This window comes from Rhipicephalus microplus, chromosome 8 (genome assembly GCF_043290135.1).
Source record: "Rhipicephalus microplus isolate Deutch F79 chromosome 8, USDA_Rmic, whole genome shotgun sequence".
Taxonomy (NCBI): Eukaryota; Metazoa; Arthropoda; class Arachnida; order Ixodida; family Ixodidae; genus Rhipicephalus; species Rhipicephalus microplus.
Window position 1 is genome coordinate 75052138 of NC_134707.1, and position 27406 is coordinate 75079543.

General features: G+C 46.0%; 1 protein-coding gene and 1 long non-coding RNA gene across 2 annotated transcripts in view; one reads left to right on the plus strand and one right to left on the minus strand.

The window, feature by feature from the left end:
* The first annotated feature begins 1207 nt into the window (after positions 1-1207).
* LOC142768614 (uncharacterized) lies at positions 1208-26729 on the plus strand. Its single transcript, XM_075870626.1, has 3 exons — positions 1208-1298; positions 1488-1726; positions 26472-26729. The coding sequence occupies exons 1-3, from the start codon at positions 1235-1237 to the stop codon at positions 26484-26486; spliced, it is 318 nt and encodes a 105-aa protein (XP_075726741.1). The 5' UTR covers positions 1208-1234; the 3' UTR covers positions 26487-26729.
* The window catches only part of LOC142768615 (uncharacterized), a 39968-nt gene continuing 26756 nt past the window's right edge, over positions 14195-27406 (minus strand). Inside the window, exon 4 of the long non-coding RNA XR_012885360.1 lies at positions 14195-14319. This is a non-coding gene — a long non-coding RNA (uncharacterized LOC142768615). The remainder of the gene's footprint in view (positions 14320-27406) is intronic.

Sequence of the window (27406 nt, forward strand, 5' to 3'; positions counted from 1 at the left end):
ATAATGAACAAGAAGTAATTAATAGCTATCGTTTGCGTTAGAACAAACATTCAAAGAACATAGAGCACCAAAGGTTAGAACGCTGCTTATACAACCTGAAAACACGTGCCCAACACACACAACAATAGCGAAGTAAATACCAAACGCTTAACTGCTCGCACTTCAAAACCTAACACCAGCCACCCGGTATATATCGCCATGGTATTTTGACCAGCCATTGAGTGCCGATAGGAAAATGCCTATGCTTTAAAATCGCAAATTCACACATACACAGAATTCGGGCAGAATTTTGTGGCCGTGAGGTAATAATAAAATACAAAGATCATTTAGTGTACATCGTCCATGTTATGTTTTGCCGCTCATAAGTTGATCGTGCGGATGGGACAGCACCAGAAGCTACGTTTTTCAAAGCTTCTTTCCCGGATCTCTCTCGGCAAGGTCCCAAATTGCTTCCTTTGAGCATGGGACGACAGCACGGGAAGCTGCGTTATACAAAGCTTCTTCCTCGACTCTCTCTCGGTATGCCCGTGTAACTATACACCACTTATCCCCTAGAATGCAAACTACGTCCGTCTCCTTCGCTGCCGGTGACAAACACACAATGTGAAACGAACCCGCTCTGCCGACTGGCTTGGAATGTTTGTGGTTTAGAGACAAGTCACCGCTGCCGGGGGCAAACGCGCAATGGGATTAAGCGACCCCGTCCTACCTCCGCTGCCGGGCGCGAGCTCAGTGGGAGTAGGCGACACGCTCTGTTCTGGCGATCAGCTCAAATTCGCAGCGATGCACGACCCGAGCACAAGGAAAGCGGAGAAAGTCAAAGGCCGCTTGCTACCTGGGGGGCCAATAACGTTCCGCGCGCAATCATTCAATTACCGACTTTGGAGGTTCGTCTCGGCTTGCTGGGTATGGGAAAGGGCATGAATGTACCAGGTCTACAATGCCGATATCTCCTGAGCGAGAGAATTCCTGAGCGCGTGGGAGGGAGAGAGAGATACATGATGGGAAAGAGTGCCAAAACGCCTGTTTAAACTGTAGAAGCGCTGTTGTCGAGAGTAAGGTCAGCCCAGTAGGGAGTGACTTAATCTGAGTGGAAACGGATTGGATGAGAGAATGTTGAGGCGGACCAGCAGTGGCCCCCTCCCCTTTTTCTTTGTCACCGCAAGATGCTTAAGACTGGAGGGAATCCGTTTCTCTTCAGTCGAGGCTGCAATCACTTAACTGATAGATCAGTATGACTCCGTACGATGCAACTTTTGTCTGGGCCGTAACCACTTGGTGGTCGACAGTGAGACTAAGTACGTTGTATGTAGTAACAGTGTTCTAGGCTCTAACTTAAGAAAAGTTAAGTAGACGAGTAAGACGCTGTTGATGTCTGTGTTATCATGAGTGTGCTTCGGCAAGATGTACATATGACTAAATATTTCGCTGTAATATACCTTCAAGTTTTTATTACCTCTAACCTGCCTCCTGCTTCATCGACGCAGATCATCTCCTTGACTGGACTTCAATCCATATCAAGGAGATCAACGAACGCGAAGGAAAACTTAACTGGCGCAGTCGACAGGGATCAGCGAGCTCTGCAGCACCATACACTGGACCAGCGCTGAGAGGACCGAGGGGCAAGGCATCCAACAGCCACCAGCGGCAAAGTCGAGACGCTCCCACAGCAGCCAACTCCGGCACCGTGGAGGAGATCCGGGAACGACAGTGCATACCGCAAAGGGTGAGCAGGATTTCTTGCGTGCTTCTCTAGTTTGCATGGCAGTTCATGTGTAGAGCACATGGTGAGAACATGCAGGGGTGCTAAAACAATCGAGTCTATTGAAGATGAAGGTACGAGTGCGGCAGATGTGAATCGGAGTCGAGAACCATCCAATGATGGTATTCAAAATTATGATCAGTCAAATGAGGCGACAGTGCCTACTCAGAGGCAAGAATCGATGCAGCAGGCATCTCAGGTTTTGCCGAAATTAAGCGAAGCGAGAACGCTCGAGCTTGAAATTCAAAAACTCAATCTTCAGATTCAGTACGAAAAGCTATTGCAGGCTAGAATGAACGCGGAACGTCTCAATTGCACGTTGTCCAACTCTGGGTCGGAGACGCGTGATCAGAGGCGCCGGGGTTTCGAATCTGTTCAGCAATGTGCAAAATTGCTAAAAGGGTTCCGCCTGCCGAGTGACGCGGATGTCCCATTATGGTTCGAGGAAGCAGAAAAAATTCTTGCTACTTACCAGGTACCGCACGAGAGCCGCGTGCATTTGGTTATGCCAGCGCTAACTGAGCGAGTTCGTTACCTACTGCGTAACCTCAACCCTGAAGAGAGTGCAGATTATGAGTCCTTTAAAGCAGCAGTGCTGACAGAACTGAAGCTTTCTCCGGCAGAGTACCTGCTGAGGTTCGAAAGAGCCGTAAAGCGTAAGGAAGAGACGTGGGCACAGTTTGCGTCCCGCGTGAAAACTTATTTCTCATACTATCTCCAAGTGAGAGAAGCCGACACGGTAGAAGTGATGGCGGAACTCATGGTTGCTGACCGCATAAAATCGGACCTTAGTACGGAGGGTCTTGAGTATGTGAGATTAAGGGAAGGCGAGGGATGGCTTAGGCCAACTGAGAACGCGAAAGTGCTCCAAACGTTCGAACAAGTGAAAGGGAAAGGGTGTGCTTCAAAGCAACCAACTGTAGAAATGGGGCAGAAGCCGGCGACACGAGTTGAGAAAGGGGCTCTGAAATGCCACCTATGTCACGGCTCAGGCCATTTCGCTAAAGAGTGCCCGATGGCTAGTGATAAGGACAACAACCCCAAGAAGGCTACCGAGCCAAAGCGAAAGGTTCAAAAGGTAACGTTATCCCACGAGACGGATACTGAAATACCTACTGGAGTACTTAGCCAAAGGTGAAGTCTCTGAAACAAGAGGATGAAGGCACAGATAAACTGCAGTTAATTCCTGTATCATGTGGAGGCATATCCGCAGAGGCAATTTTGGATACGGGGAGTGAGATAACCGTCCTCCGGGAGAGTCTGCTTCCGCGAAGTGTTCTAGAGCCGTCTGGCACGGTAAGATTGGTGTCCGTTTTCGGTAAAACTATCGAGGCAAGGCTAGCTACGTTACTGGTCAAATTAAAAAGCCCGCGAGAGGTTACGGAGCCTCAGAACGTCGACCTACTCTGCGCGTTAACTGATGAGCTCGTCAAGGGCACAGATTGTGTTGACCAAGGACGATTGGAAACTTTTGTTGAAGGCCAGCAGCCCTCTGGCACCCTGTCGAGCGCCGGCCGAGCCTGCTCACGAGGCGGGACAAGCAGTAGAGAAACAAAAGGTAGTTGCCTGCAATCTTACCTTGGAGGAGAAAGATGATTCCGGGGAAGAGGCGCAAAATGATTAAGAAAGGGAGGCGTCATTAGTCCAAAGAGTAGAGTTCCGCAATGTGCAGTTGGGCGACACTACACTAAAGAAATGTTGGGAAGATGCGCGTAGTGGGAAATCTTGCATGTTCATTTCAGACGTACTATTATACCACTGCGACTCAATAGCAGGAAATCGAGTGAGTCAGCTAGTTGTCCCCAAAGATAAGCGCACTGAGGTGATGCACTTAGCACTCGAGTCACTATGCGGGGGGCACCTAGGGTCAAAGAAAACAAGAGCTCGCATTAGGTATAATTATTTTTGGCCGGGTATGGCGAAGGAGATATTAGAGCATTGTCGTTCGTGCCATGAATGTCAAATTCGCTCAGACAAGCGTCGCACGAATGAACTGCCTATAACTCCGCTCACTAGACCCGAGCGCCCTTTCCAAGTTGTCAATGTAGATGTGATCGGACCCCTAGACACACCGTCAGCGAGAGGGCATAAGTACGCACTGTACTTAGTGGATCTTTGCACGAGGTGGCCAGAGGTGATCCCACTGCGCTCTTTGACAGCTAAGGCGACTTGTGATGCACTGATTGAGATATTCAGTCGCACAGGCGTTCCGGAGATGATCTGCTCCAACCAGGGCACTAATTTCAAATCGCAGCTCACGCAAATGATGCTGGAGAAATTAGGTTGCATGCCAAGATTTTCAACCCCAGAACACCCAGAGAGTAATGGAGTTGTAGAAAGGTGGAACCGAGTACTCAAAAACATGTTGTATCATGTCATTCAAAGAGACTCCAAGAATTGGGACAAATTGATCCCAATGGTTTTATGGGCTTATCGGGAAGTCCCCCATGAGGTAACCAGAGTAGCTCCGTTTCGTCTATTGTATGGAAGGAATCCCACGGGACCGCTTCTAATACTGCAGAAGACTTGGACGGGAGAAATGCCGGTACCCGCAAGATTGAGAGAAAACCCCGCCAAGTATTTACAACAACTTAAGGAGCAGCTCGAGACGGCCGCTAATATAGCTGAGCTAACTAGAGCAACTCATCAGGAGAGTTACGCTAGTGCTTATAATCGCAGCAGCAGGCTCAAAGCTTTTAATGTTGGCGACTAAGTTGTGGTTTACGACAATGATCGGAGTAGTAAAATGTCACCTAAATGGCTAGGCCCATTCACAGTGGTTGGACGTGAGCGCGAACATTCTTACCGCGTAGAAACATCTGAGGGAAAAGTGAAAAGTGTCCACGCCAACAGCATTCGACCTTTCTATGCAAGAGTCAGTCATATTGGGGTCGTCTTCGATGAGGACCATGATTTTGGGGAGGTGGAATATGCCCCACGGCCGGCCACTGTGAAGCGGGAAGAGCTAGTGGTAACGAGCGAGAAGGTTGCTCACCTTGATGCTGACGCGCAGGAGGAAATACAGGCGGTGTTCCAAAGACATCGCACACTCTTTGACGGCACTCCGCGTATAGCAAAGGTAGATGAACATAAGATAGAAATAGAACCGGGTCACCAGCCAAAAAAAGGCGTTTCCGTATTGGGTGCCGGAACTATTAAAGAAAGAAGTCAGCCGGCAAGTTGACGAACTTTTGACTTGGAAGTTGATCTACCCCACGGAGAGTGAGCTTGCACACCCGGTAGTATGCGTCGGAAAAAAATATGTGACTATACGCATGTGTGTGGACTACAGAGCGCTAAATGCCGTCACCAAAGCGGATGCGTTCCCGTTGATGAATCCCCAGGAATTGATTTTCCGAGTAGGCAGAGCGCAGTTCATTACGGTAGTGGACCTTGGGCGCGGGTACTGGCAGGTACCGATGGAAGATAAGAGTCAGAAATTCCCCGCATTTGTAACGCATGAAGGTCAGTACGCATGGAAAGTAGTGCCTTTCGGGCTGAAAAATTCCGCGGCAACCTTTCAAAGAATGGTGAACAAACTCTTGTCGCAACATCAAGTGTATGCCACGGCATACCTTGATGACATTGCTATTTTTTCTAGCACTTGGGAGGAGCACTTAAGGCATCTCGACATTATTCTCAAGGTCTTAGAGAAGGCGGGACTGAAAGCCCGCCCGGAGAAGTGTCAGATTGCGCAATCCCACATACATTACCTGGGGCGTATTGTCGGTTCAGTGACACACGCACCAGGCCCAGAAAAGATAGCAGCAGTTAAGAACTTGGCACCACCGCGCACCAAAAAGGAACTACGCAGCCTGTTAGGACTTTGCGGCTACTATCGAGAGTACGTCCGAGGATATGCAGAAGTGACGAGCCTGCTCACGCTGTTAACGAAGAAAGCGGTACCTAATAAGATACCCTGGCCGGAGGAAGCTCAGGCGGCATTTGAGACTCTCAAACGATCTTTGTGCGAGGCCGTGGCGCTAAACACCCCTGAGCCATATCAGCCCTACTGGCTTTTCACAGACGCATCAGCTACGGCGGCGGGAGCATGTTTGGCACAAATGTCACCCGAGGGAGAAGAAAAGCCTATCGCCTTTGCAAGCCACCGCTTCTCACCGACCCAGATGCGTTGGTCGACAATTGAGAGAGAAGCGTTCGCAATAATATGAGCCTTAAAGAAGTTTGACTACTGGCTTTTCGGTGCCATAGTAAACGTCGTTTCCGACCACAATCCGTTGTCGTACATTACAACTTCGACTCCGCACGGGGCGAAATCAACAAGATGGGCGCTAACTTTACAGCGATATCATGCGTCGGTACAACATCGGAAGGGAGTATGTAACAGTAATGCGGATGCGTTATCTAGGCTTCAGAATAGTTCATGGAAGCCATCAGAATAACAGTGCCATGCCAACTGGGGGGGGGGGGGACGTGAATGTTCCTGCCCACTTGCTGCTGTATATTGTGGACTGTGTGATTGACAATTCAAGAAACAGACACTAGTGATCTCACTGCTTGAAGCAGCAACGCTGTACTTGATTGTTTAGCATGTATTTGTTTTCGTTTAGTGCATTCTCCTGTAGTGTTGACTTGCGATTGTGTTTGATGCTTGTGTACAACTGTTGTGTGGTTAGAAAATCCAGTGACTTAATAGCGGCAGTGCTTTCTCGTATCACTGAGCGTAAGACAGCCCAGTATACTCTTTGGGGGGGACGTGTTATGTTTTGCTGCTCATAAGTTGATCGTGCGGATGGGACAGCACCAGAAGCTACGTTATTCAAAGCTTCTTTCTCGGATCTCTCTCGGCAAGGTCGCAAATTGCTTCCTTTGAGCATGGGACGACAGCGCGGGAAGCTACGTTATACAAATCTTCTTTCTCGACTCTCTCTCGGTATGCCCGTGTAACTATACACTACTTATTCCCTGGAATGCAAACTACGTCCGTCTCCTCCGCTGCCGAGGACAAACACACAATGTGAAACGAACCCGCTCTGCCAACCGGCTTGGAATGTTTGTGGTTTAGAGACAAGTCGCCGCTGCCGGGGGCAAACGCACAATGCGATTAACGACCCCGTCCTGCCTCCGCTGCCGGGCACGAGCTCAGTGGGAGTAAGCGACACGCTCTGTTCTGGCGATCAACTCAAATTCGCAGCGATGCACGACCCGATCACAAGGAAAGCGGAGAAAGTCAAAGGCCGCTTGCTACCTGCGGGGGCAATAACGTTTCGCGCGCAATCATTCAATTACCGACTTTGGAGGTTCGTCTCGGCTCGCTGGGTGTGGGAAAGGGCATGAATGTACGGGATCTACAATGCCGATATCTCCCGAGCGTTAGAATTCCTGAGCGCGTGGGAGATGGAGAGAGAGACATGATGGGAAAGAGTACCAAAACGCCTGTTTAAACTGTAGAAGCGCTGTTGTCGAGAGTAAGGTCAGCCCAGTAGGGAGTGACTTAATCTGAGTGGAAACGGATTGGATGAGAGAATGTTGAGGCGGACCAGCAGCGGCCCCCTCCCCTTTTTCTTTGTTACCGCAAGATGCTTAAGACTGGAGGGAATCTGTTTCTTTTCAGCCGAGGCTGCAATCACTTAACTGATAGATCAGTACGACTCCGTACGATGCAACTTTTGTCTGGGCCGTAACCACTTGGTGGTCGAACAGCGAGACTAAGTACGTTGTATGTAGTAACAGTGTTCTAGGCTCTAACTTAAGAAAAGTTAAGTAGACGAGTAAGACGCTGTTGATGTCTGTGTTATCATGAGTGTGCTTCGGCAAGATGTACATATGACTGTAAATATTTCGCTGTAATATACGTTCAAGTTTTCATTACCTCTAACCTGCCTCCTGCTTCATCGACGCCGATCATCTCCTTGACGGGACTTCAATCCATATCAAGGAGATCAACGAACGAGAAGGAAAACTTAACCGTCCAATTGTGCGAACTTCTTTTAGGTAGTGCCAATTAATCACCGGCTGACAGGCTGTCACATGGGGATGCAGAATAGCTGAAGGCTTTCTGCAGGCAATCTGCAGACTAGGCTCGCTAGGGGGACCGGTTGGTGACTAAAAGGTGAAGCCCCTTTAGTTATTAATAAAGAGTGTGTCATCACCCATAATGTATAGATATATATGTATAATATATATACATTCACACACGAACTCACAGGGCCCACATAAAAGACAAGTCTGCTTGCCGCCTGCAGAAAACCTGCCGACTAGGTGTGAATGGGGGTGACTGGTGGGTGACTGACTGGTTGGTGACTGAAAGGTGAAGTTGATTTAGTTATGTTTATTATTTGTGTTACGACCTAGAATGTAAAGATAGATACGTATGTTATATATGCATCCGCACACTCCACATGACCCACATAAACAGAGAAGTCTGCTTGCCGTCTGCTTAGTATCTGCGGAAAATCTGCAGGCCAGGTCTGTAGGGGTCTGACTGGGGGGTGACTGATAGGCGACAGAAGAGTGAAGTTCATTTAGTTGATGTTATCAATTGTGTTATGACCCAGAATGTACAGATATAAACGTACATACTATATGCATCCAGGCATGCTTTCAAGAGGCCCCGATTAACAGACAAGTCTGTTTCCCTCTGCTTGGCATTGATTGATATGTAAGGTTTAACGTCCCAAAACCACCATATGATTATAAAAAACGCCGTAGTGGAGGGCTCAAAAAATTTGGACCAGCTGGAGTTCTTCAACCTGCACCCAAATCTGAGGACACGGGCCTACAAAATTTGCGCCTCCATCGGAATTGCAACCGCCGCATCCAGGATTCAAACCCGTGACCTGCGGATCAGCAGCCGTGTACTTTTGCCACTAGTCCACCGCGTTGGGTCCCCTCTGCTTGGCATCTGCAGAAAACCTGCAATCGAGGTCTGTATGCGGGTGACCGGTGGGTGAATGACGGGTAACTGAAAGGTGTATACGTACGTTACAACGCAGGTCTTGCGAGAGAAATAAGCGATGACCTCGCATCTGACGGTATTTTTTCGTGAGCTATGGCAGTGGCTGTACGTACGTATACATCCATTGAATTATTGTCATCTAGTGTGCCCCCTTTCAAAATTTCTAGATATAAGCATACGTGTTACATGCATCTACAGGCACGCACTTTGCTTGCACATTATCAGAAATGTCTACTTGCCGTGTGCTTGGCATCTGCAAAAAATCTGCAGACTAGGCCTACACTATAAAAAAAGGGGGGGAACGAGAATGGAGCACGGGCTCCGTTCCTCCTTCGGCGCAGCGACTTCCTCCCTTTCAGGTGCTTTACCCGTCGCGCCCTCTCGCGGCAATGACCAAAAGAGCAACGTTCCTTTTTCAGCATTTAAGTTTCTCCTCAATCACGAGGGTCTTGCGTGTGCTCATGCGCACGCCGAGCCTAGCCGGCCATTGCCAGTCATGAGCGATGGCATTTACCCTAAGATTGATGTAAGCAATGCTGGAGTGCCGTTTTTTTTGTTTTATTGGTGTAGGGTAAAAGCCTCTCTTTTTTTTAGCGCCAGGCACTCGCACGATGCTCCGCACACTTTCATATGTGTTTCGTGTTGTTTCATACTACCAGTTTGTCACGAATACAAAGAGCTCAGCTTCCCATGCAGTCTTGCTTTATATAACCTTAGAGTGTACAGAAATAATGATTTTTTTTTGGTGTCGACATACTTGGTAAGCCCACGCATTTTTAGTTTCGCACGGCACCAACAGCACTCATGAATTCAACGAGGCGCATAAAAAGCATCACACCTAATTGTTCAACATTCTAGGAAACATGATGCCACTCTACAGTCCATGCGTGAAAGCACGATCATATACAATTGATAGAGTTATGCGTGCCACTACCACCATATGGATGTTCTTTGCAGTTTACCCCCATTTGAATGCGGCCGCCGTGGCCGGGAGTCGAACCTACGCTCTCCAGCATTCACACGACACCCAATAAGGCTATGCTACTACGGCAGGTGAAAGCACAATGGGAAACAGGCTGCGAAGTTTCACCGAGCGTTTATTCGCCAGACTAGGTTACAACCATCTGAAACATCTTGAACATCATCATAACTACACTTTTGTGAAAAGTATATGAATGACTTCTGTCAGTTAAACCTGATTCTCAATCGCATGCGTTTCGAATTGCCCATGTCAGCACTGAGAGGTGAGAAGGAATTATGGACGCGTTCAGTATGCCTTACTCCTCTGTGATTTTTCTTTGTCGTGAGAAACTCCACTTAGAATGCACTTCTAGTAACAGCTGTGCGCAGCATGTAAGTACTAAAACTCACTCACCTTTATGAAAAGAGTATTCGAAATTCAGAGTAACAACCACCACAGCCACACCGCTGACAACAAAATTGTGGCGCGCTCTATGACTACAAGTTGACACGTGAGGCGAATCGCGAAGGGCATCTGAAAAAGAAAAGTATGTAGGCACAACATTCTATAACGTTATAGTAAATTTGCGCACTGCAGCAATAGTTCCTCCACTCAAGTAATAGAGCTGCCGTGACGCCAACAGCCACTGCCATAGCTCACGAAAAAATACCGTCAGATGCGAGGTCATCGCTTATTTCTGTCGCAAGACCCGCATTTTAACGTACGTATACACTGCTAGGACGGTCATTACCGCATCAAAAACATTGTCATTGAAGAGCTAGCGCCGTAATGTATCCATGGCTTACGGTCACACTTGTGGTAAGCACGTAAAAAAGAATATAAGCAAACGTTACCACGAAAAAACTAAACGATATGGATGAGACCACAGAACACATACCACGACGGAGACTAAGTCTGGTCTGCATGCTGCGCTCTTTCTGAGTAACAAGAAGAAGAATAAAAAAAAAGACCTGATCTCCGTAATGGCTAGCGCGTGGCAAGCGTTTGCATTCTCGGAGGCTTCAAGAAAAAAAATAACTGTGACAGTGGTCGAGAGATGACACAGCGTTCAGAATGCCATGGGCATGGTATGCATGGCTCGGGGGTAATAAATAAGGCTTCTTCATCACCAAGCAATCGAAACACAGCACAGCATAGTGGATCAGTGGATACCAGGTCATTGCGGTATATATGTCAATGACCGCGCAGATGAGGCCGCTAGATCTGCGCACGATGGTACCCAATACACAGCCATCCCATTCTCAAGAACCAACGCAGCTACAAGACTTCGTTCGCTTGCACGTGACCTCACACTGGTACAGTGGAACTCAACAGACTTCACAAACGCGCGCCTGCATAACTTGGATTCCAATCTGCAGCTTCGTCTTCCCCCAAAGATATCTCGAGCTGAGGAGACTCTTTTATGCCGCCTGTGGCTTGGAGGAGCCTTCACGAACGCATACTCTTATCTCATTGGGATGGCCACCTCTCCTACATGCACTTTCTGCAGTTGCGAAGAAACCATCGCGCACCTTCTGTGTGAGTGCACCCATATCAACGCGCAAAGACGAGAACTCACTGCAGCTCTGGATAGACTAGACGATCGGCCTTTGTCAGAACAAAGTATTCTGGGTCATTGGCCGAGCCCATTCTCAGCCCAGAAGGCTTTGACAGCTTTGCTGCACTTTTTGCGGACAACTGGCCTCAGAGACCGACTTTAGTTTCTTATACTCTTTGATGTTGCCTTTCCTCTGTCACAATTTTTTTGTAATTTTTCTTTCTCTTCGCAACATTTTTTTTAACATCTTTCATTCCCCTCACCCCTTTCCCCAGCACAGGGTAGCCAGCTGGTCTAAGAACTGGCTAACCTCTCTGTCTTTCCGCCTAAACTTTCTTCCTCCTCCTTCCTTCCTTGGGGGTAATCGCTTCCATGAACACCAGATAAGCTTTAGTAATTATTCCTTTCATTATTGTGCAACCGTTGATAAACTTTTGTTTGTCTAAGCATCCGGTACAACATATTTACGTGTGGGCATGTTGTGGTGCTGCTACAAAACGTGAAAAAAAGTGTAAGAAAACTTACTTGTAACCTCTTCCACTATGGTTAGTCGAAATTCATCACTATATAAGCTTGTGCGTTTTCGTATGAGGGTGTGAATAAACACGTCGAAGTGTCTGCCGCTGTTGTGAATGGTTGATTGTGCTCTTGTTCATCGAATTCTTCCTATATGCGTACTATGGGTAGTATGTGTCCTTATGTGCACGTGTAGCCACATGCATTGCATCAGCACATATTAGACATCCGATGTCAGTGAGTAATCCTGAATGGGCTGAGGCATTAACTATCCGCAAGGAAGCCGTGACCGCAGGCGACCTGCTTTTTAGTATTGTTCAGTTCCTCCAGATGACGCAAGCTACCACCTACTTCGCGGCTATGACGCTCTCACACCTCCAGCTACTTATATAACCTTGAACATCTATCTATCAAAGCTGTACTACTGAGTCGGAATGGTTTCGCTGTGACCGAGTCTACGGTTTGGAAGTGAAGTACATCTCGTAACTTGCGGCCCCGTAAACGCATGGATAACGTCGCTACACTATGTGAATCTGCGAGAAAGAACTACAGCAAGCCTAGCATGCACTTTTCGGGTGAGGACTCTGCAGTATCCGTGTCTTTCCGAGTGAACATCACCTCACTGGGTGAAGGAAACCAACTTGCTCCGTCATTCTCTTTCGCAATGTTTTCATCACTACAGGTTTGTCTGCTTGTTTTTATAATAATTCCGTTCGATATCAAGCTCAGCTGGACCGTTGTTTGTAACCTTCAATGCCGTGTACTCCTTATCAGTCTAGAATCGATGTATTTGCTAAGCCTATTTGCTTCACTAACCTGGGGTCAGCCATGTTGATTTTCATAGGGAGGAACAAGTTTCTCCGTGGATGAGGGAGCAACGTTTCTCTATTTAAAGACGAACATTGGGCACAGCACCGTTCCTCCCTAAATGGAGAGAACGTCACTTCATTTTTTAAGAGCGTACAGAAAGGTAAAGTCCACAGGAAGGTGACTGAGGTGACTGATAGGTGACTCATAGGTGACAAGAAAGTCGAACCCATTTTTGTAAGGGCATGTTGTTTTTAGGGGCGAAGCTCCTTGAGGCGTGGGTCTGTCTATCCTCCGTTGTACGTAGCCACCAGTGGCATATGGCTGCTCTTGAGCAGGTATGTGCGACAAGGTATGCGAGGTGGGTGATGGAAGTATTTGGAGTGTTCACTACAAGGATGCTCGAACGGATGCATGGATGAATGAACCGACATACTAGCAGACGGACAGACGGATGGACGGAAGCGTGGAGCGGGTGATGTGCCACAGGGGATGCAAGATGGCGATACTTGGAGTGTTCACGAGATGCACGCAGGGAAGGACGGACAGACAGTCTCGAAGATGGACGCGTAGACGTATGGACGGATGGACGCTTGGACAGACGAACGGGTGCATGAATGCACGCACGTATGGTCGCGCGGACGGGTGGAAGCAAGAACGAAAGGACGGATTGAAGCGCGGACAGGCTAACGGACGCTTCGCCTTACTCATCATCATTATCTCCATGGATATGCTGTGATTTTTATTTAGAATACGCGTAAATAACGGAAGACTTTGAACTGCTTATGGAAAAAGACTGATACAAATGTCATGTGATGTGAGGATTGTAATAAAAACATGTAAAGTTACGTGGCAAAAGCGCTGATTATTGCCATGCATAAAGTCATATCGATGGCAAAACTACGAAGTGATTTAGAGGGCCACTCACTGCAAAGCGCTCGTATATATACATGCGTCCTCATCATCTACCAGTACGTCCACTATTGAGCAGCGTAGGCTGTTACATCACTTCAGCATGCGTAAAGGATAGTTGACTCGCAAAAAACTATTTGTACCATAGCGGGCATTTTTCAACGACACCTATTGTAGGCATTATACGACAGCTGTTACTCCCATTGACGTTCTCTTCGTGGTGTCAACGCGCAAGCGAAGCGAGGCTAAACACATAGAAGATGTCTTGAAGCAAGCCCGTTTCTTGCTACCACCTTATACGCTCGGACACGAATCTCAAGCGTCGTTTATCAATTCTATGCATTGCATATGAGTAAAATATTGAAGCTCATTGAGTGATTTACACACGGACACTGCTTCGGAAATTCGGGACTACATAACAATGTGAATACTGTCAAGTTCAATTAAATAATTTTGTCGGGTTTGCTTACATTGCTGTGAGCGAATGGAAAATGCGTTGTCACACCTGTGGCTAATGTGGGTACTTCCGTCAAAGGCAATGCTTTGAATGCCTCGTCGTTTGCGCACGAAGTAAATGAACTTTCAGTGTTGCTGTTCTCTAGAATCGTTTTCTTGTTTCATTAGATAATTTTGAATGAAAGAAGAGAAAAGTAGAAACGGTATTCACAAGAAATATTGGTTCGAGCAGCGTAACTCATTAAACGGAGCAAAAAAAAAAAAAGAAAACGAGGTGCAACGAGATGAAAAAGTGAACATCACTGAACAAGCAACTGCATTTTATTGTAGTGCCTCCCTTCTTCGTGGTGCCATAGCTTCATGGATCTGGCTTTGGAGGTCCTACATGAATGGATTTGACAAGCCGGAGGGACGCTTCATAGAGGTAGCTGCAATTTATAAAGCAACAGAACAACTTATATGTAGAGAGCACATACACAAACATCCAGTTGTCTATTCTGCATTTATCAAACCATAATACTGACTAGAAAAAAAGCCAAGATCAAACAAACAGTCAATTTGGCGCGAAAATGATATATTATCCATACAACAGTTCAAGTTACACAAAAGCCGTCAGTTTCCCTATAAGAGATGTAACAATTCATTACTCTATTCTCAGTCAACATTTATTTATTTTTGTATTTCTTCATTTAAAAACCGTAATGGATATGTTGTGTTAAATATGGACGTTTAGTAGGAGGCGCACAAATTGACGCCACTTTTACATTACTTCCACGTTAAGGCGAAAAGCTTGAGCAAGCATTTCAAAAGTTAAGTTTGGCTTTCTTGTACCTTGTAACATGGAAAAAGCATAAACCCTAACCTACTGCGTGCAATATGATGCACAAAATGAAAGACACAAAAACACACCATAATATATATATATATATATATATATATATCGGTAACGCAGAACATTGAGGCAACGTTAGACGGTAAAATAACATTGCACCGACGTACACAGTATTAAGTTGCCGTAACACAGTGTTTTCAATGTTGCAGAAAAATTCAAATAATGACGTTGTCCTAACGTGTTGTTTTTAAGGAGGCAAGAACATTCAAATTATCATGTTGCCCTAACGTTATGGTATTGGTGTGGCAACAACAATCAAATAATCTCTTTGCATCAAGGTTGTATATAAACATAAAGCCCATAAGTAGCAGCGAACGTAGAGACAACATGGAGAGCATATTCGCTGAAACATCCATAACACACATGGCAACTTTTTCAACTTTATATACTCATTTGAATAAAGGCTGACAGTTGCTAGTTAGTGTGGTTGAGTATCAAATAGAAGAAGCATGAACAATACAGACAACAGTTCAGCCTATGTTCTTCACGCACAAATCTTTCTATGAATCTGATTTTTCATACAGCTGCACTCTATGTTATTTATTTGTTTGTTTGGCAATACACGAATTCCGTAGTACAGGAGACAAAAAACACCACCAAGAGCCACCTGACTAGGCTTCCATTGTTCCGCACCATACGTTCTTCACACAGAGTGACGGCATTGGCGAAAAAAAAAGAAACACAGAACACAATCACATGATGGAGGCCATTGCGTCACCTTCTTACGCCTGTAGCTAGATGCACTAAACACAGTGAATTCATATGTGAGAAGGATATGTGCAAGGGTAAGCCTTTTAGGACACCAAATTTCCAGGCTACAAAAAGCCTGCTGGAGGCAGGCTTCATCTTAACATGTATGCATGTAGACTTGAAGAATAAATTACCTGTCTATTTTATTTATCACTCTGTGATTGTAAAAATAGCGTAGAGACCATTGCATCTTGAAGTGAGCAAGCGGTAGTTAAATCAAACTGTGCCTGCAATATGGTGCATCACCACAATTATGTTTTAGAGAGTGCTTTCAGATTAAACACACAAAAACAGATCTACTAAAACGGGACCTACATGCTTGCACGACGCAAGACAACAGCCACAATAAACCCTACGATTGGCAAGAATTATGGAAGTGGAACCAATAAGAACCATGGAGCTAGAAAAACAGCTGTTTCACAGAACCCTTACTCTTGCGGAACATAAAAAGCAATGCAACGATTTGAAAAAAAAGGCGCAAACCGGAAAATCAGTAACTGAATATAGTAATGAAGTAAAATCACTGTCAAAAAAAGAGACAGAGATATGGTATGAAGAAAGACAGGCAGGTTCACCGAAAATCAAGTATCTGGTTTACTACCTTGCACTTTTTTAGAAGGGAGACAAAAAGGTAAGGAAAGCGGAATGAGCGAAAAAAAATTGGCGCCGTATCAGCATGTAATCTGCAAATGTCGTCGAAAGACGATAGCCTTGCGTGATAGTCTTGCGTGTAGTCTTGCGTGATAAAGACGATAGTCTTGCGTGTGGAGACAGTGAACAAAATGTTTATTTGATGTTCTGCGCAAGAAAATCGGTGAATGGTACTCTGGAGGCGCTGCGTTAGAGTGCCTTGAGCGTGCAGCGGAGGCCAACAAGTGTACCAAGTCACGTCACACGTGAGACATGGGCGCCATCTGGAAGTTTCTTTTGGAAAACAAAGCGCGTGGCCGTGCGCGCCTGTCTCGGAGGTGGTAAGGTTGAGAACTCGAGGCCACGGGTAGGTGCCACCACCATCTCGTCTCAGCAAAGCGTTGGAAACATTCGTCTTTTCGTACAAGCGTTGCATGGTCAGCGCAGCGGGATAAGCGCAAACTTCCCTAAAGTTACTCAAGTATGCATTTTCTAGTAAGAGATGCATATGTGGAATATATGCATATTGTTATAATGCCCGGACATGCGCAATATTTGCTTTTTAATTGACAATTGCACAAGCATGAATGCTCAACCATGACCAACATTGGTGGTCGCTGGGGATGGCGTCAGCCGTTTGAAGTACCCAATGCCGGTAAAAGTGGACAAACAGACAAATGTACAGACAGGCAGATCAAAATTTTTGCGTCGAAGGTCTGCAAAGAAGACTATCATCTTTAAAAGAGAGCGGGAGGAAGTGAAAGCACACACACACACTACAATATCACAAACGTTCGACGAGGTGGGCCAATCGCAGAAATTTAAGGAGGACGGTCAAAGTCGCAATAAATGTATAGACATGCTGAGCTTTCGCACAAAAAAGGGTGCCCATCCTGGTTCGAAATTGTCTTGAAAACTGTTTGCAGTACTCAAGTATCTCGTAGTGTCTGTGACTGATGAAAATGAAACAGAGCAGCTGTTTCACGTGCTCTGCTCTTACAGCTTTGTTGGGAACTCGCATCGTCATGAAAACATTTCATGTCTTCCTAATAACTGCGTGTGTGTAAACATCGGTCAAAAACTAAGCAATCGTAGAAAACGTATGTTATTCTGTCACTGCCAAATCTATCATTCACGGCACATTGGAGTCCGTGGTGCCAAAACTGCGATGACCGGGCGTTGAACTGCATCACCGTGAGTAAGATGCCGTGGCACATCAACATAGTCGGACGGAGAAAGAGCCTTTTGGACCTCATCTTGGACAACATAGGTGACAAGAAACAGTGCAGATGTTGGTTCGGTTACTGTCATTAAACTAAGCTGCGACCTTCCTCCTTCAGAATGGCCCGGATGAATTCGCGCGGAGGTTTCACGTCATAGAGGCTTGCCGCAGCTGTTTCAAGACTATTCGCTATAAAGTTGACGGGGCTATACTTGCGGGACCGTTGGGGTAGGGCCCGTTCAATTTCCGCGGCTTTTTTTGTGAACACAGCTACTGTGGTTGGTGGATTCTCACAAGCGCAGCAAACACTTGCTTGTTTACGTATTGCTTGTGTCGGAGCCGCAGAGCACTCTGATATTCTATCCGACATTATGCTAACTCATAATTTAAACCAGGTTGTTCTTGAGCCCACTAGAATTCGCGGTACAGCTAGGTCCGTACTCGATCTTGTGTTCTTAGATCGCAGTTTTTCTGATTATTCATTTCATGTAAGTGACGGGATTTCTGATCACAAGGTTGTAGTTACCAATGTCTTTCTGGAACCTAAAAAACGTTTGGCGGGAGTTAAGCATACATATGTCAAAGACTACTCCCGGGCGAGGGACGAGTCTGTTTTGGATTACCTTGACATAGCTTACGAAAGCTTTCAAGGTAATTATGTGCGGCATTTGTGGGAAATGTTTAAAGAGCATTGCAAATTTTGTTTAAAGTCTTTTATACCTGATAAGAAAAAAAGAACCAAAAGGATCAATCCATGGATTAACCGAGATATTATTCACCTAAAGCGGCGAATTAAACGTATCAAGAAGACTCGCAGTCCCGATTGTGATGTCTTAAATAGGTTAGTCTCCAAACTTTCGAGCAGCGTAAAATCCGCAAGGAAACGGTATTTTTGCGAAAGTTTGCCCCAGTTCATTTTAAACGATCCAGGAAAGTTCTGGAATCACATCCGTAGTGCACGTAAATTGGTCGATCAATTATTGGTTGATGGCAAGATGGAAACATCTTGTCTCTCCATTGCTAATGCTTTCAATTCCTTTTTTCATTTTGCGTTTTCAAACGATCAAGGTGATAAATTTTATATGGAGGCTCATTCGGAACAGATCGAGCTTCTTTTTTTTTTTTTGAAGGAGTTTTCGAAATGCTTCTGCGATTAGATCCTAAGTGCACTACTGGCCCGGATGAAATCCTGAACGCCTTTCTGCGTCGCTATGCAGAATCTTTAGCTCGGTTTTTGACAGTCATTTCTCGTGAATTTTTTCGGACGTCCGTGCTGCCCCATGATTGGCTTATGGCTAGGGTAATTCCAGTTTTTAAAAATGGAGACCCTTTCCATGTTGACAATTATCGACCAATTTTCTTAACGTGCTGTTGTTGCAAGATGATAGAACATATTGTAGCTAACCATATTCTTAATGTACTGGAAAAAAATAAAACATTGAGTCCCTTCCAACATGGTTTTAGAAAGGGATTTTCTACCGTTACGCAGTTGGTCACCGCCATTCATAGTTTTATTTCAATTTTAGATCACTCCGGGCCAATTGATGTTTTGTTTTTAGACTTAAGCAAGGCATTCGACAGGGTTCCTCACGGTAGCCTTCTTTTAAAACTTAAACAAGCAGGAATTCCTTCTACACTTGTAAATTGGGTTAATTCATATTTGAAACATCGAACGCAATTTGTAGACATCGATGGTACTTGTTCCTCTTCTCTAACAGTGACATCAGGTGTGCCCCAGGGAATTGTGCTGAGGCCCCTGCTTTTTTTGTTGTATGTTAATGATTTAGTGTCTGTGGTTGGTGATACTGTGAATATTGGAATGTTCGCGGATGATATCATGATTTACATTGAAGTGCAGTCTGCTTCTGATCAACATCGGCTAGATAGGGCTTTATGTGACATATCATCTTGGTGCGACAAATGGGGCATGAAAATTAGCACTACAAAAACAGTTCTTTTACGTATAACCAAGAAACGAAATCCCATAACTTTCCGGTACAAAATTAAAAACACCTTAATCGAGGAGGTTAGTAAGTTTAAATACCTAGGTATTGTATTGAACTACAGATTAGATTGGAATGACCACGTTCAGCAGGTAACTTCTTCAGCGCTAAAAAAACTTGGTCTTTTACGGCATAAACTTCGAGGTACACCTAGTAACGTTAAGCTTTTAGCGTATAATTCCATAATTAGGCCTAAACTGGAGTATGCAGCGGTTGTTTGGGATCCAAACACGAACAAAAACATTAACGAATTGGAGAAGGTTCAGAGGAGGGCTGTTCGTTTTATTTATAATAAATATAAAAGAAGTGATTCTCCGTCAGGTATCATGGCACTCAATAAAATCCAACCACTACACATTAGACGCCAAATTGCCCGCTTAGCTTTTATGGAATCCCTATTTAAGTGTAAGACTCGATTATCACGCACTCCATTCATTAGTCCGTTCACCACGAGGAAAACACGACACACACATGGCCACAGTTTATCCCCATTCTTTGCCCGAACAAATACCTTTAGGTTTTCATATTTTCCACGCACGGTAGATGACTGGAATAAATTGCCAGAAAGAATTTTTAGTGGAAATTTTATGACAGCCCTACATGATCATTTAGAAACTTTTAATTACTGACGTTCGGGTTTTTAGCAATGTTTCTTGAAGATGTGCATGATTTTCTAGTTTTATTTGGATTGGAAACCCTGCTATGTTTGTGCGAAAAGTCGGTTTCACCGTGGCTAGTTTATTTTGTAGTTCCAAGTGAATTCTGCGTTTTCTTGCTTCATTGTTTTTGTTACATTGCATTGCATTGTATGTGCGTGAACATTCTTTTTTCTGCCCGTCCTACTTGGACCATTAAATTGGTCTGCAGTATTGTATAAACAAATAATACCATAGCTTCCTGTCTTCAGGCTTTTCGGCATCTGCCCCGTAGAAAGGACGGGTCATGTCCTCGGCGAACAAAGGAACACACTCGTTCGGTTTTCGAATTTCACCTTCCAAGAGACATTGCGCATTTTGCTTTCTGTCGAGACTCGTAAAGATGTCAAGCAGCTGGTTGCAGAAATGATCAGACGTAGCCAAGCTTCTTTCTTTGTTCATGTACTACGTCTAGGTATTGTAAGTCAGGTAGAAATACGCATTCGCAAGTTTATCGCATTGTTTGCACTTCGCACAACGTTCGAGCCGGTTGAGCCAATCTTAAGCGTATTCATATGCGTCACCTTAACGACAAGCAGGAATATTAGGATTTTGAAGGGCCATGTGTGGTGGAGCCGCGATGGCCATGGTGGCTGAAGGATGCAAGTGATTGCTGGCACGTTCTCGCAGGGAGTTGAGCTCGGGCGCCAGGCCTATCAGACGGTAACTGGATTGATGGACTGTTCCGTGGATGCGTGGGAGTGATTGCGGACTCTATTGCCGGCACCACGAGGGGCTGTCAAGCATTAGGACTACCCAGCACCTCCACCAGTGCGGCGCCGCGGGATAGACGGGCGCACAAAGAGCCATGAACATATACGCTTAATCGATCACTGGAATAGCCTGCAACATAATCTTTGTCTCTCCGTTCAGCCAAGGACACTCGCCCTGCTTCGTTGTCATCGCCACTGGCAAACACACACACACACACACACACACACACACACACACACACATATATATATATATATATATATATATATATATATATATATATATATATATATATATATATATATATATATATATATATATATATATATATATATATATATATATATATATATATATATATATATTGGTGGACAGGAACGTCTTGCAACTATCACACTCAGGATTGATATGCGGAGTTTAACATCCCAAACCAACTATGTGATTATAAGAGACGCCGCAGTGAAAGGCTCCAAAAATTTCGACAACCTGGTATTCTGCAACGTGCACCCAAATCTGAGCACACGGGCCTACAGCATTCCCGCCTCCATCGGAAATGCAGCCGCCACAGCCGATATTCGATCCTGTGACCTGCGGGTCAGCAGCCGACAACCTTAGCCACTAGACCACCGCGGTGGGGCTCTATCACTCAGGAGGACGCGAGGTGCACCGTTACGCAATACCATGGCCTAGAGAAAGAAGTATGCGTACTGCAGCAGTCTCTCAGTCTCTGCGTACTGTGCCAGCTGAGCTACAGCAGTCACAGTCTAACGATTACCTGCAGCCGTAATAGGGAGAGGTCTGAGTAGGTGAAAGGTGTCTCGGGACGATGGCGAAAGGTGTCTCGGGGCACGGAATTCCTTTCCGTTATTGAATAAGGTTTTGTTACAGGACTGCGGAAATTTGACGACGCGATAGTTTACTGAAGCAGAAACCTCGGACGCAGTGAGGCAAAGCCGGCGCTGGACTTTGAGTGGGTGCTTTCTTGAAGAGGAGCATTCAAGCTTTATTCCAAGAACTTTCGACTGCATAAGTTTCACTATCATTTTAGTCTATGAGTGTCTTGGTTAGTCAATGCATGGGATCATGTTGCTGCACGTGTTATTGTTAGTGCCCGTTGTCAGCAGCCGGCGTTTTCTGGCGAAGTAAGGGGACCGATTCTAAATATAAATCGTGGTTGTGTGGTGCGTTTCGGCGGGCCAACACGTCTGCTCTTGGAAGAAGCCTGGCGAATGCCTTCCTAATACGAGACGTGACAAAGAGCGTGACAGGTCGTTGGTGTCAGCGTGCTGGCCTGCGTTGTGGAACAGCACGCAGATGTTGTAGTCTTGCAGGCAAAGTGTATATTCGAGGTGGCCTGGGGGATACTTCAATAACGACCACCGGCATAGCGCCTGACGGCCGGTAACATAAAATAGGGACCACACAAATAAAGTGGGAATTTCATAAGGGCTCAGATTATTGCTAGGCATTCTTTCACCGTGATCGTGTGAATGGTATGTGAATCAGCTGTGAATCGCGTCGTCTATTTGTGGTCGAGGACACACGTCCCTACAGGAAATCTTCTTGAGGCGCTGGTAGTCTACGCAGAACCGTCCTTTTTCGCAACGAGACCAACAGGAGATGCCCAAAAGCTATTCGAGGGTATAATAACGTCGTGCCGAAGAATGCTGTCAACATGCTCGTTAACTACATGGTGTTCTGTAGGAGATACGCGATAGGGACGCTGACTGACTGACTGAATAACTTTATTTGGTCCAGAGGAGGCGATGACCCCCTAACCGCGCCCGCGACAGTACCGAGAGGCTAAACTCGACGGCCATGTCATGAGCACTCTAGATGGCCTGAAGTTGGTCGTCCTCGTGAGGACTTGTGAGGAGAGCATCCAAGTCTTTTTTTATTAGAGACCCGCCATCGGTGCGCAAGTCGGGGCATTGACACTGAATATGTTGCAGTGGCGTTACCTGCGATGTCGTACGAGGTGGGGTACTTGGTATCGGCTCCGGCAAGTCCGGTAACCCGTGAGATGAGCGTCACCGCACAGGGCACACTTGGGTAATGCACAGACGTGGGTTGGGCCAGGGGGTTCGTTGCCGCAATGGTGCCACATTTTTTTTTGGTTGTGTGTAGGCAGACGTCCTGTTGGTACCCACTCGGCCGCAGTTGCGGCAGGTGTCTATTTGTGGTTTGTAAAGTGTTCAGTGGTGCAACACGAGGCCACAGTAGGCGTAGTTCGGTGCCTTGTGGCCATCGAAAAGGATGCTGACCGTGGTGGTGTTCTCAATGCGTCCGGCACCGAGCCGTGCGTAGCATTCGCTCGAGGTCGGCATTGGTTAAGCCGGCGTCGACTTCTCGGATCACCTGGCAGCAAGTGTTGCCTGGAGGGGCGAGGTATGCAGTGACAGGGTATCGTCACCCGAGGATGATGATTTCTTTTACACTGCAGTAGGCGAATGCGTTGGTTTCGTTAGGAGTGCGGAGTACGAAGATGTTTTGTATGGCATTAGCACATACTATGTCTTTCTACTTGGCGTGCGGTGGCAAATGCGCGGTCATGGCTAGTGCACTACAGACTTGCACTGACTGCACGCTTGTACATTCAATACTCCGCCTGGTCGGATGGCTACGAGAAAGTGATTCTTCGGTAACGCTGGTAATCGGCTGGCTGCCGCGAGCTTTTTAAGCTGGTTGAGCAACCTGCCACCAGCGGGGGTGCCCTGTTGCCTGCTCTTCGCCAACGCGGCCTGGGCGGTCGGCGCTGTGCCTGCGTTTTGTTTTCGGTGGGCTTGTATCCATCCGCTACCAACGGCTTGTTTGGAGGAGATGGGCTCCCCTCCATTAGTGCTTCGAACGGCATTTCGGTGCCCCAGGCGGCGAGAGTCTGTGGCACACAGTCGGGATTTGCAAACACGTGCGAGGCCTAACGCAGTCCCAGCTGCAGATTCAGAACGACGTCTTTCAGGTGTGTTGAAAATGAACCTACTGGGATAAATTGGGTGTCCAAATAACCCAGGTAACGTTTCGAAGATAATCCGCTTGTAATGAGGAGTACGGGGTGGCTTGGATTGATAAAAAATCTATCGGCGTACAGATAGATTGATTGATATGTGGGGTTTACATCCCAAAACCACCATATTATTATCAGAGACACCGTAGTGGAGGGCTCCGGAAATTTGGACCGCCTGGGGTTCTTTGACGTGCACCCAAATCTGAGCACACGGGCCTACAACATTTCCGCCTCCATCGGAAATGCAGCTGCCACAGCCGGGATTATCGGCGTACAGAGCCGTCGTGAACGCGTTTGCACTTGGCACCAGTCGCGTCTTTTCATATGGACGCTATTGCAGTGTTGGTTGGGAGCATGCGCCAATGCAATGAGTGGAAGCGGATGCGCAGGCGGGGGAAGGTTGAGGGACATCTAAAGAAGATGGAAATTCTTCCAACAGGCCCAGTACCGATAAATGCTGTGCCGCCATAAGGTAGTAGTAAAAGAAAAAAAACAACTACATCAGTGTAGGATGAAGGAGATGTAGAAACAGCACTGAGCGTACTGAAACTTGAGCAGTGCGTGTCATACAGTGCATCAATAACTTGTGCGTACTCTACAGGTCCCGCGTGGCAGAGACATTCCGCTCGCACCAACGTGACACTGTATGGAAATGAGTTCTACACAAAATTATTTGTGCTGCCTTGAGTGACTTGCAGGGTCGCAAAAGGAACTAGCTAACATTTCTCTTCTGAAAACATGGTGAGATGGCCAGAGGAGTGCACCAGTGTCAGAAAGACTGGCAGAGTAATCTGACACCACTGTTGGCGAGTTCGCAGGCACTTAAATGTGTTTGAAGAGTGCCTTGCTTGCAGCGGACGGACTGTCGGTCAACGTCAAATCAGAGAATAGTGAAAGCTCTATTTCAGCTGCTGCGCAATGAATGACGGCGTCGAAGCAAAAGAGAAAATCCTATCCTAGTATGACGTTACGAGAGCATGTATGAATTACGATCAATTCGATGGCGTAAATTGTGTCCTGATTCAAGAGGCGGGCTATGCACACGGATGTAGAGGGAATGCTATCAAAAGTCTGTCACGTTTGATGGGCTACTCCCCGAACGGCGAAGGCTTTCGCCGCTCGACAGCATTGCAGCCCGTGCCTTATGAACGGTGAAGGCTCGTTTTCCTGGTCATTTGCGAGCAGACGTGGCAGCGTCGGTGACTGTGAGCGACGTCAGGAAACGGTGAACGGCGTGTAGACGTTGTGGGGTAGAACGTGGGCGACATAGGTGGTGGGTGGTCATAATAAGGGCGGCTAGATTGGCTTCGAGGGTTGTATGCGACCCGAGGCTGCTGCACGCGATTGGAATAGCGTGCCACGTGACTGGCGCAACCATACACTCTAAGGCAAAGGAGCGAAAACGGAGCGAAATGGCAGTAAGTGCAACATTTTGTTCAAGCGGCGAACAGTTAGTCCGTGGAAAGATTAACTGCAAGACGAGTGTGCCGCGTGAAAACAGAGGGAGGGCCTGTTAGACCATGCGGAGCAACATTTACTCCGGTGGAACTGCCAGTGCCGTGGCAGCCTCCACGGACTAATCAGCATGCGCGTAAGCAAAGAAATGAGCTAGTAATAATTTGAGTTTGCGTAAATGGTCGTGAATAATACAGCAGCTACGGTAGGAGCAAAGTGATATTATTTAAAAAGCGTAAATATGAGAAAATGTGTAAGCATCCGTCCTGAAAAAAAGTTTTCTCGCTCAAGCTGTATCAATGCGTGGCATGGTGTTCTCGGCAAGCTAAACCTCGTTCGTGTAGCGGTGTGTTGTGGATGTGTTATCATTACGTGGTTGTGAATGCTGTCTCTTGTTGTGCACTGAATCACCTCTGCGCTGTAAAAAACTTGAATCGTTACCGGAATGAACTGCTATGCTACCAAAATGCTATGCGTTGGCGAGAATATCGCCTTAAAGGTGAGTGTAAACAAGACTGCAATCACTCCACGAGATTTATCTCTGTGCTGTTGATATTCAACGAGCACAGTTTGTTTAACTCACAGTTTTTGCGAACGAAACCCACATGGTTAACGAGCTCGCGCTACAGCGCGTTGCCAGGGCTGCCCGTGTGCTATAGAATCACAAATGTGAAGGCTGGTGCATCGAAACGTAGCCATTATCTGTAGCAAGTACAGCTGTTCATATAATGTTTTGCTTTAAGTGCAGCACAAATAAGCATTGTTCATCAGAAATTTCCACACCTTTATAAAAAATTTACTTAAACTCCCCACAATGTGATCTTTTACAAGGTAAACAACTAATTTAAGAAGGTCAACTGTTAACATTGCAAGTCGAGGTTGGCTTGCCATTGCTAAAACAGGCGGTTGGTGACCCCGTCAGCGATTTCACTCGTTCGTAGCAATGCAAAGTATGTTTCAGTTTTATACCTTTCAATTGAAGCGCAAGCTTCATTCTTGAATAAGTGGGCCCACAAGCGTATTGCCGTGAAAGTTTGAAGCGTTTAACTCAAGAATGGGCGTCTTCAACCTAACATGTTTTGAACTGTTCTATTGCATTATGAGGGGATCTGTGCAAAAGCAGTTGTCATCTCATTTTTACGTGATTAGGCGTAACTACAAGTGCACGGGCAGTTCTATCTGAAATAATGAGTGTTTCTGCAATTACTCTTTCAGGAAGTTGATGACTAAAAGCGTTGCGCCTTTCGAGGAATATCAATATCTTGCAGCTACGAATACGCTCTCAGCAGCTGTCGTTGCGGTGGTTGACTCTTCAAATCGGCTGAACAGCATCAATTCCAATGAAGCATTGTTTCTTTTATTGCCTCTTCTAAAGGTTAGGAAAGCTATCATATATTTTGTGCTCATAGTTGTTGCGGATGTATAGTGGAAAACTGACATGCTTCTCTGAGTAAACTTGGCTGTTTCTTTAAACGTTTGCGTTTCTTCTTTTTCATTAAAGAGACATTTTTGCTGAACGAAAAAAAAAACCAAGCACACTCTGTACTCAAAGAAGCGAGCAAGCTTGACACAGCGACGGCAACATATATGAGAACATTTTTAAATACATTCACTCGTCGAGCCTACAAATGAACACACAAATGTGTTCATTTGTAGGCTCGACATACCAAGGCATTGTATAGCCTTAGACGTAACCTTTATACCGCCCCATCTGATATAAAGTGTCTTGCTTACAAAACTCTTGTCAGACCTATTATCGAATATTCTAAAATTGTCTGGGACCCTTACACAAAGACAAACTGCAATAAAATAACAAAAATACAGCGACTTGGTGCGAGATTTATTTTTAATAAATATCGCCGACATCATTCTCCTACTGAACTCTGTAAAAAAGCTGGACTGGATAGTCCTGAACTTAGGACGAGGATTGAGCGTCTGAAATTCCTCTTCCAGTTAATTCATAATCATTTTAAACTAAACTATTCAGATTACTTCAAGGTCAACACACAAGAACACTCCAGACATCGCCATAATATGTATATACCACCCCTAGTCCCACGTAACGATTGCTTTAAGTTCAGTTACTTTCCACGTGCTTTTGAAGATTGGAATATGCTGCCAGAGTCTATAATTGGTTGTTCCTCGCTTAC